Raw genomic sequence first — 11,030 nt, forward strand, 5'->3', positions numbered from 1 at the left:
AAAGGTCTCTTTACTCCCGGTGCGTGTTACGAACCGAGAGTAAAGGTATATCTTTACTCCCGGTTGGTAACACGCACCGGAAGTAAAGGATTTTTTTTGGCGGGCCACGAAACTGCAGCCCACCTTTACTCCTGGGTGGGCTTCCCACCCGGGAGTAAAGCTGGCCTGCAGTTTTGTTTCCCGCCTGTTTTAAGCAATAGTCTTGTTAAATACAATAGAAATGCAATAGTTTTTGTTAAATACATAGTAAATTAAATAAAAGGCATAAAATTATTTTGTTAAAAATATGGATTTTCTTTTTCTTTATTGCACATAGGAAAAATCTATAACCTAACTTTTTATTTTTTGTTACAATTATAAAACATAATGTAACTAATATTTATTATTTCGTTAATGCAAAAATATAGTGTTTAATTAAAATTATTAAAACTATTGGTTTTGGACAGGAAATTTGTTTTCACATCATTTTAACATTAATATTTTAATTTTTTATCACTCAATATCCTAATTTACCTTTTTGAGAGAGAAATCCCACCAAATCAAACATTGATTTAATTTGAAACATGACATAATAAACATCTGAATTCACAATTATTACATAATATCTCAAACACACACTACATTAAATCACTATATTATCAAGTGGGCACAACAGTGAACTTCTTCTTTACGTATGTCCCTTGGTTATGATCGCGCCATAACCATGGAGTGTCCTCATCATTTACCAAGATGCTAGGGTCTTTGTTCACTTTGAAGGGCGGAATTCGGTCATCCTTTTCATAATCTTCTGACATGTCTGACTTGTCCTCAATTCCCATGATGACTCCTTTCCCTGAAAGAACTATGTGGCGCTTTGGCTCTTTGGTTGAGTCATTATCGTTTTTCCCTCTTTTTGGTTTGGTAGACATATCATTGACATAGAACACCTGATTCACATCCTTGGCAAGGACAAATGGTTTGTCTTTGTACCCAATATTACTAAGGTCTACTGTTGTCATTCCATACTCGTTGTCTACTGTTACCCCGCCTCCGGTCACCTTGACCCATTGGCACTTGAACAATGGGATCTTCAAATTAGGTGCATATTCTAGTTCCCATATTTCATCTATGCGTCCATAATATGTCTGCTTATTCCCATTTGGGTCTGTGGCATCTATGCGGACACCACTGCTTTGGTTGGTACTCCTTTTATCTTGGGCTACTGTGTAGAATATGTTCCCATTTATCTCGTACCCTTTGTATATGACGATATACCATGATGGTTGCATAGCCAATAAATACAGTTGCTCATGGATGCTCTCATCACCTTGACATTTTTTTCACAACCAACCGCCAAATGTTTCCATGTGCTTACGCGTAATCCAAGCTTCAGTCTTCCCTGGAAACTCGGATCGTAAGAGATCCTTATGTGTCTCAATATACGGATCTACCAAAGAGGAGTTCTATAGAACTGTGTAGTGTGCTTTATTGAAATGATCATCATCCGTACCAATATATGTGTTTCCTCCCTAGTGTCCCCTTTCCGCTTAGTCTCCCCTCATGTCTCGATTCAGGAACACCAATCGAGACAAGGTCAGGAATAAAGTCAACATAGAACTCAATGACCTCTTCTGTTCCATAGCCCTTGGCGATGCTTCCTTCTGGGCGAGCACGGTTGTGAATATATTTCTTCAGGACTCCCATGAATCTCTCTAAGGGGAATATGTTGTGTAGGAACACAGGACCGAGAATGAAAATCTCCTTGACTAGGTGAACTAGGAGGTGTGTCATGATATCAAAGAAGGAAAGAGGGAACACCAACTCAAAGTTGATGAGACATTAAACCACATCATTCTGTAGTTTAGCTAGATCAATTGCCTTCTGAGAAATTGCATTGAGGAATGCACATAGCTTCACGGTGGCTAGACGTACATTTGGAGGTAGAATTCCTCTTAATGCAACTGTAAGTAATTGCGTCATGAGAACGTGACAGTCATGGGACTTTAAGTTACAGAATTTCTTCTCTGGCACATTTATAATACCCTTTATATTCGAGGAGAATCCAGATGGTACCTTGATGTTGTTTAAGCATTCAAACATGATTTTCTTCTCCTCTTTGCTTAGAGTGTAGCTAGCAGGACATAAGTAATGGCGTATATCATCTGTCTTCTCTGGATGCAGGTTGTCTCTTTCTCTCAAACAACGTAGGTCCTGTCGTGCTCCAAATGTGTCCTTAGGCTTTCCATACACACCCATAAAGCCTAGCAGGTTCACACAAAGATTCTTCGTCAGGTGCATCACATTGATCGAGCTGCGAACCTCTAGGACTTGCCAATAGGGTAGGTCCCAAAATATGGACTTCTTCTTCCATATGGGTGCGTGACCGTTAGCGTCGTTCGGAACAGGTTGGCTTCCATGTCCTTTTCCAAAGACGACTTTCACATCATTGACCATATCGGGTACATCCTCTCTGGTTCGGTTGTGAGGCTTGGTCAGGTGGTCTGCCTTCCCTTTAAAATGCTTGCCTTTTTTTCTTACGGGGTGATTTGCAGGAAGAAATCGATGATGGCCAAGGTACACGACCTTTCGACATTTTTTCAAGAATACACCTCTAATATCACCGAAGCAGTGTGTGCATGCATTATATCCCTTGTTTGACTGTCCTGAAAGATTACTTAGAGAAGACTAATCATTGATTGTTACGAACAACAATGCTCGCAGATCAAAGTGTTCCTATTTGTACTCATCCCACACTCGTACTCTTTGCCACGATACAGGATGCAGTCATTAGGACATGCATGTATCTTCTCGATTTCTAGCCCCATAGGACAGACAACTTGTTTTGCTTCATAGGTAGTGGCGGGCAATTCATTGTCCTTCGGAAGCATCTTCTTTTGGATTTTTAGTAACTCTCCAAATCCCTTGTCAGATACACCATTCTTTACCTTCCACTGCAGCAATTCTAGTGTGGTTCCTAACTTTTTCTGCCCTGCATCACAAGTTGGGTACAACAATTTCTTGTGATCTTCTAGCATCCGCTCGAACTTGATCTTCTCCTTTTCACTTTTACATTCTCTTTGTGCATCACGAATGACCTGAGAAAGATCATCAGCTGGCTCATCTTCTGTGGCTATCTCTTCTTTAGCTTCTCCCATTGCAGTATCATTGAAGCACGCACCATCGGGAATAATATCATTGTCGTTCCATTGTTCTTCTTCACCTTCTTCCATTACAACACTGGTTTCTCCGTGCTTCGTCTAACAAATATAGTTTGGCATGAAACCCGACTTGAACAAGTGTGAATGAAGAGTCCTTGAGCAAGGATATTCCACCGTATTCTTACATATGGCACATGGGCAGCACATGAAACCATCGCGTTTGTTTGCCTCGGCCGCATGTAACAAAGAATGCACGCCGTCAATGAACTCTTGGGAGCGGCGATCAGCATTATACATCCAATGTCGGCTCATCTGCATTACATGCCATAAATACCATATTAAAACCTAGATCATAATTAATTATTTATACAACATGTGTGCCACCATAAAAGATACAAATTTATGAAAGCATCGCTACAATGTAGACAATCCCAACTACCACTAAAAGAACTAAAGCTAAAATACATTTCAGGAGCACAAGGATTTCACGATCAATCTCAACTAAAACAGACAGATCCCCCGATTGTGCAATATCTTTGGGCTTCTTCGGCTGGATCACTGCCTCATTAGCCGTCGTATCTGCCTGTTGTGCAAGATATTTTTGCACGAGTTCAACATACTCTTCCTCCCAGTAGAAGCCTGAACATCGTCCACTGCCATCCCACTGAAATTAAAACAAAAAATTAGAACTTTAATCACAACCATCATGAAAATAGGTATAAACTAACCGTAATCATTAAATACGATAAAATAACTCACATTGCGATCCGGACACTTGTAGAAGATACGATCCTTGTTGGGACCCTCCTTCTTCACTCGGTACTCCATCACAATCTTCGTCTCATCACGACACTTGCCGTATGGAATGAGAGGGAGGCCCGGCCTAAGTCGCTTTGAAAACCCATGAGAGGCCGAGGACCCGGAAGTAGTTGCCATTACTCTCTATACTCATTTTTTAATACACTATAAATTTCTCCTTTTATAAACAAATAAAATTAAGAAACTATAAAATTATATATATCTCTATACTCATTTTTTAATACATTATAGCTCAAAAACATGTTTTAATAAATAACCATCCGTATTAGTTGACCTTGCTTACGTGATCATCTCGGCGAGCATTTTTCCACCGAACGGCACCGTACTTGGTCAAGGAAGAGCTCCGATTCTACGAGAAAGGGAACACGGTCTTCCACGACCGTTGTCACTCTCCCTCGTAGAATCAAAGCTCCTCCTTGATATCCGTTATCGCTCGGCAGAGAACATGCTCGCCGAGCTAAACACGGTTCGCAAGTTCAACTAGTACGGATTTTCTATAATTTTCTAACTATTTTCTAAGTTTATATTTATATATACTACGTTTGGGTACGGTGATTGACAGACTACTGCGACGATATCGGGACATGTGAATAAATAACCATCCGTACTAGTTGAATTTGCTTACGTGATCATCTCGGCGAGCATTTCTCCACCGGACGGCACCGTACTTGGTCAAGGAAGAGCTCCGATTCTACGAGGAAGGGAACACGGTCTTCCACGACCGTTGCCGCTCTCCCTCGTAGAATCAAAGCTCCTCCTTGACGTCCGTTACCGCTCGGCAGAGAACATGCTCGCCGAGCTGAACACGGTCCGCAAGTTCAACTAGTACGGATTTTCTATAATTTTCTAACTATTTTCTAAGTTTATATTTATATATACTACGTTTGGGTACGGTGATTGACAGACTACTGCGACGATATCGGGACATGTGAATAAATAACCATCCGTACTAGTTGACCTTGCTTACGTGATCATCTCGGCGAGCATTTCTCCACCGGACGGCACCGTACTTGGTCAAGGAAGAGCTCCGATTCTACGAGGAAGGGAACACGGTCTTTCACGACCGTTGTCGCTCTCTCTCGTAGAATCAAAGCTCCTCCTTGACATCCGTTACCGCTCGGCAGAGAACATGCTCGCCGAGATGAACATGGTCCGCAAGTTCAACTAGTACGGATTTTCTATAATTTTCTAACTATTTTCTAAGTTTATATTTATATATATACACTACGTTTGGGTACGGTGATTGACAGACTACTGCGACGATATCAGGATATGTGAATAAATAATCATCCGTACTAGTTGAACTTGCTTACGTGATCATCTCGGCGAGCATTTCTCCACCGGACGGCACCGTACTTGGCCACGGAAGAGCTCCGATTCTACGAGGAATGGAACACGGTCTTCCACGACCGTTGCCGGTCTCCCTCGTAGAATCAAAGCTCCTCCTTGATGTCCGTTACCGCTCGGCAGAGAACATGCTCGCCAAGCTGAACACGGTCCGCAAGTTCAACTAGTATGGATTTTCTATAATTTTCTAACTATTTTCTAAGTTTATATTTATATATACTTTAACCTTCTTTCATGTAAATATGCAAGCTTGAAGTGATTTTGAGCTCAAATTGCTTACAAATAAAAAAAAACCACAATAAAAAACCATATATATATATATAGTGAACAAAATGACATAAGACAATGGTGAAAAATAAGAGTATGAGATTGGTAACCTTTACAACTGAAGAATCGACGGAGTAATCGAAGAAATCGACGGAGGAATCAAAGAATGGATGGAGGAACAATGGAAGAAGGGAGGAAGCAAGAACACTAGTGCAGTGAGCTTCAAAATGTACTGAGCTCGGGCTCAGAGAGGAAGAAGGAGATGGCCGATATATAAAGGGGGGACATTTAGTCCCGGTTAGTGGCTCCAACCGGGACTAAAGGTAACTTTCCAACCCCGGGCGCAGCCACGGCTCGGGAGTAGACCTTTACTCCCGGTTGGAGCCACCAACCGGGAGTAAAAGTATACCTTTAGTCCTGGTTGGTGGCTTCAACCGGGACTAAAGGTCCCTGCGACCTCTGTCTGGCATAGTAGCCGTTGGGCAGGGACCTTTAGTCCTGGTTGGAACCACCAACCGGGGCTAAAGGTATTTCTAGTCCCGGGCGCAAAAAATTCCGGGACTAGAGCCCATTTTAACCGAGGATCAAATGTTTGTTCTCTACTAGTGACATGCATATACATCTAACATCTATCACCACTATGCACTTTGTAACCATTTTGGTTGATCCGTGATGGAGATCTTGGTTATCAACTATAACTATAATATCCGTTTTCGATGTAAAAAACCATAATATCTGTTTTAAATGTCGCTACACGGGAGCATCTGGCTGTAGATGTTTCTTAATTTTCATGAAGGGCAACTAAATATTTTATTTTGTAGGGTTCTCTCATCAACATGACCGGCCCTAAGCGAGGGATAGACATGTTCGACCTTACTCTAATTGAATATGACATGAGGATCAAGACAGGCGAAGAAGAAAAAAATGACCTACAGCTGATCGATGGTGCATCACTCATAGGTTCTGCAGGCGAATGGGATCAGCTACATACAGTGCGCATACCTGGAAATTATGGTGCAGTTGACATAACTTTTTCACGTTTTAATTCTGCAGTTGAGGCGACTGTAGAGGTTCTGATATCAGAAGTACTATGCAGTTTCAATTTGTTGCTCAGTTGTTTAACTAGTCAGATGAATAAGGAAATCCGGCTCTTTCATGGTGCCATCGCTGGGTCACGAGGCTTGCAGAGGTCTGTGGTTGCCATACCATGGGATTCTTCGATAAATTTGGAGTTCAAAGTAGACGCATTGTCATCCAGTTCCAACCAACATTACTGTTCCTTCATGGCCAAAGTCCATGGGCATGATACTCAAGAAATAAAGACTCTTTTTGCTTTAATCTCAGTGAAGGTGACTTGGTCGATGTTGCCTACTGGACTGGGCTACCTTTACTAGGCTGATAACTTTCTGTTTCTGTTATGTAAAAAGTGGGTCCAATAGATCAACTTTCCTAAACATAGGTGTGGTAAACTTGGACTCTGAATCAATGTAATAAGGTAGTCTTTGTACACTCTCGCAGTTGTTTCACATTTTATTAGGTCCAGCGGCCATGGATGACACTCTGCAGTTGTTTCACATTTTTTTTCTTCTCTCCATTATTTTATCACCAGGGTTGGATTGAAATATGGAGGAATTTCCCAGGCATATAGAGTGGCTTTCCCTGCAACTTTGGTGGATAAGAATTAGTAAACGTGTGGCAACTTCGGTTGATATACATGACCATTTTCTGACTTGAATGTTTATCCCCAGTTTTTGGATCTGATTGAATGTTTATCCCTAGTTTTTTAATCAAATAGACCAGTGGTTCTGCGGTGTTGGTCTCTAGAAACAAATGGTGTTTGAATTATTGATTTTGTTAAGCCTAATACCTTTAGGCCTTGTTCGGTTCACACGAGTTCATCCTGATTTAGCCTACTTTTAGGGCTAATTTAGAAACTCAAATCCCTTTGGGATCCCTAACTTTTTTCATGGTGAAAAATCCATGGAGAAATAATTTGAATAATTATTTAGTTCTTCGTGTTGGGATTTTTCATTCCTGGTTGTGCCTTCCCTTCTTCCAAATTAGCCGTTAGGCCTTGTTCAGTTCACAGGGGTTCCTTCCCCAAGGGGAATTAATCCAGGGCTCGGATATTGATTTTATTAAGCCTAAATACTATTAGGCTAATCTCAGTTGGAGTTTCACGGCTCTGTTTACGAGACTTTCTAGTATTGGAAACCGTGTAAATAAGTTTTATCTCCATAAAACTCATTTTATTTTATGAAACTAGTTTCATCTCTCTTCATTTAAACTATGTCTCATCAGCTTATTTAATGCGCATGAAACTAACACGAAACTTCCACCTGGCCTTATGCCTTGTTTGGTACACAGGCGTCTTGGGCAGATCCTGTGCGGCATCTGGCTGTTTTGGCGGGAGAAAAAGAATGACGGCGCAAGAGAAGACAGGCGCGCCCCGGCATCGGAGCAGATGAACACGGTGGCCAAAGGTACAAAACAGCTGAATGCCGACTGCGGAGTGGAGCAGGACCTACCAGTTTCGAGAGCTATACCTCCGCTTCAACCTCGACGACCACGGGAGCCTCACCGAGCTAGAGGCATCGAGTTGGTTGTGCTGCTCCGCCCCCTCGGCCTCTACCTCGCCGGAGATCCACACGCCGTCGCCGACAACGGCACTGTGGAGTGGAGTTCCACAAGCTCGTCTCCTCCCTGGTGTCGCTGCTCCTAGGCCCTGCCGCCCTGCCGTGGCCACCGACCAAATTACCAAAAGGGTGCAGAGAAAGGAATGGAGTTCGACAAGCTCGTCTCCTCCCTGGTGTGGCTGCTCCTAGGCCCTGCCGCCCTGCCGTGGCCATCGACCAAATTACCAAATATGAACGATTTTTTTTGCGGGGTGTCTGATTTATTCATCTATTTTTATTTTCCCACTAGCGCCATGTTCATTTGGGCTTGTTTGGCTTATAAGCTATGGCTGAAAGTACGGTTGATTGGCGCGGCGAAGCGAACAGGCTGTAGAGGCCTTACAAATTTATAGCGGTCTACATTTTTTATGAGTTAAATTATAATTGTTCTATGCTATTTAGCGGTCCTCCAACCAAGAAGGATGTGGTTCGCCGCGTTGTTTGAATCATTAGTTCCGTAGTTCGTGAAATTGTATTGTTTCCGATTAACTTTTAGATTGGCTTAGTTTGTGTTCCATGTACACTAAGACCTTATTTGGATGCACATGTATTCACCTGAATCTACATGTGTTGAAGTAGATTTGAGTGGAGCTTAAACTAATTTCCACTCCAATCCACCTCAACACATGTGGATTGATTTTTTTTAAAGAGACGGCAAAAGCTTTGCCGCAATTTTTATTAGACGGAGAAAAATAAAAATACAAGTGTTTAGTCTAGTTTTTTTAGTGGAAACTGAGCCCAAAAACCACCAACTGGGAGAGTCGCCACTCATCCCGACCAACTTTGGAACACCATCTGAACAACTAACAACTTTGACCCAGTACTTGCTCAAACCTGAGCCCACTTGATCGAAAACGATCCAAGTAGCAACTCAACTGCACTGGCAACTATCTAACAACTAAAGCAACTAAAAACAACTCTAAACAACTATCTCTACCACCAACACCGAGCATAACAGCTCATCCTAGCTGCCGATGAGTACTTCCATCAAGCCACTGACTGCTCTTGAATATTTCCATATCCCACTTTGGTTATCTTGCCCCTCTTCTTCTTGTTTTTTGTTGCCCCACTTTAATTAGCACCGTGATGGCATCCATGTTCGCCTTGGTGAGTGGATGTTCCAGATGTTGTGCATAAAAATCAAATTGGTCAACTTCATCTTGTGTTGTTGGTGACGATAAGTCTCCTAGCTTTTTGACAAGCAACTCCTCTGCAACTTCGATTGCTCTTTTTCATTATGTGGTTTTGGATTTCTTTGCTAACCTAATGCTTTTACGTTGTGGGGTAAAGATAAAGGGTCTTGGTGGTGGTGGTGTTTGAGGTGGTCCAGATGTGTTTCCTATTTCATGATCATTGGGTTCTTCCTCATGAATTGCTTCTGGTAGTTGTGGGATTATAGGGGTTGTTATAGATTTAGAAATTGAAGCACGAACGCATCAATTGTAATTTCCTTAGCAATCACAGTTGGATCTTGTGGCGAAGTGGAATCGAACTCATTCTCAACAATATTGGAAGAAACTTGAGGGATACACTACTACACGAATTTTAACTGAGGCGGACATTTTAGCTTAACCCAGGCGGGCAAGCCAACCGCCTCGGCACAAAGGTCATGGTTAATCATGGCCTTAACCGAGGCGGTTGGTCGGTTAATAAATTAACCGTAGCGGGCATCATAACCTAACCGCCTCGGTTAATTAACCGAGGTGGTTGTCGTAATGCGCCCGCCTTGCTTAAGATTTTAACCGAGGTAGTTGAATAAAGACGCCCGCCTCGATTAAGATTTTAATTGAGGCGGTCTTTATTACTTGGCCGCCTCGGTTAATGATTTCTAGATTTCAAAAAATGCTTTTTCAAATTAGCATTTAAAATTTCACTAATGAAAACATAGATAAAGCAGAAAATAGATGAAAAACATATATTATATTCATTCTCGTTCCACGAACCGACATTAAGTTATTACATTAGTGAAGTCTTCATAATTGTTTCACAAACACAAATCATTCGTACACCAGCAACTAAGGTCATTCATACATATCATTTTTTACCGAAAAAGAGGACCGACAGAATATAATCCGAGATTCATAACTTGGTGCTCCAGTTTCTGATCCTATCGAACTTCGGATCCCGCGCTAACTCGCTTTCCCGGTTGAAGAATGTATTCCCTTCATGCGCGCTCTCTGTGACAAACTTACATATGTCTGCTACTATTTGTCTGAAGTCTTGGTCGACCTTCTCCCTTTGCCACCATCCTTGTGCTTTCTTGAGCTGCCGCCAGCTGCTACTATATCCGTTGCACGTCCTGATGTACTCGCAAACGTAGAATCCTCATAGAACTGAGCCATAGGGTTGTTTGGCGCACTGCACGATGTATAATACATAATCATTAGAGCATATATAATAAACAATCAGTAGGAGTAGTAGAACTAGTAGTAGTGAGTAGAGTAGAGTAGTAGTACTAGTAAAAGGAGGAGTAGGAGTACTAGAGTAGAGTAGTAGGTGTAGTATTAGGAGAAGAGCAGTAGTAGTAGAGTACTAGTGGTATTGGTACTTACCGAGAAATCACGCCTGAGTTTCAGTTTTATGCCATTCTTGATCTTCTTCTTCTTAGATCTTCGATCATAGCAGTAGAGATATTGCACGTACTTCTTATAAGCGCTATACGAAAAACCACCGGTGTCAATGACATTTTCAACAAATATGTTAACTGCAAATGAATAAGCTCTGTCACTTACTATCTCAAATAGCTTTCAAATTGCTTATACCCTGCTTTGTTTGTATCCCGCAA

General features: G+C 41.8%; 1 protein-coding gene across 1 annotated transcript in view; it reads left to right on the plus strand.

The window, feature by feature from the left end:
- LOC136495826 (uncharacterized) overlaps positions 1 to 6,964 on the plus strand; it is a 36,241-nt gene extending 29,277 nt beyond the window's left edge. Inside the window, exon 4 of the mRNA XM_066491643.1 lies at positions 6,392 to 6,964. Coding sequence (XP_066347740.1) covers positions 6,392 to 6,964 — 573 coding nt within the window. The remainder of the gene's footprint in view (positions 1 to 6,391) is intronic.
- The last annotated feature ends 4,066 nt before the right edge of the window (positions 6,965 to 11,030 follow it).

This window comes from Miscanthus floridulus, chromosome 12, assembly GCF_019320115.1.
Source record: "Miscanthus floridulus cultivar M001 chromosome 12, ASM1932011v1, whole genome shotgun sequence".
Lineage (NCBI taxonomy): Eukaryota > Viridiplantae > Streptophyta > Magnoliopsida > Poales > Poaceae > Miscanthus > Miscanthus floridulus.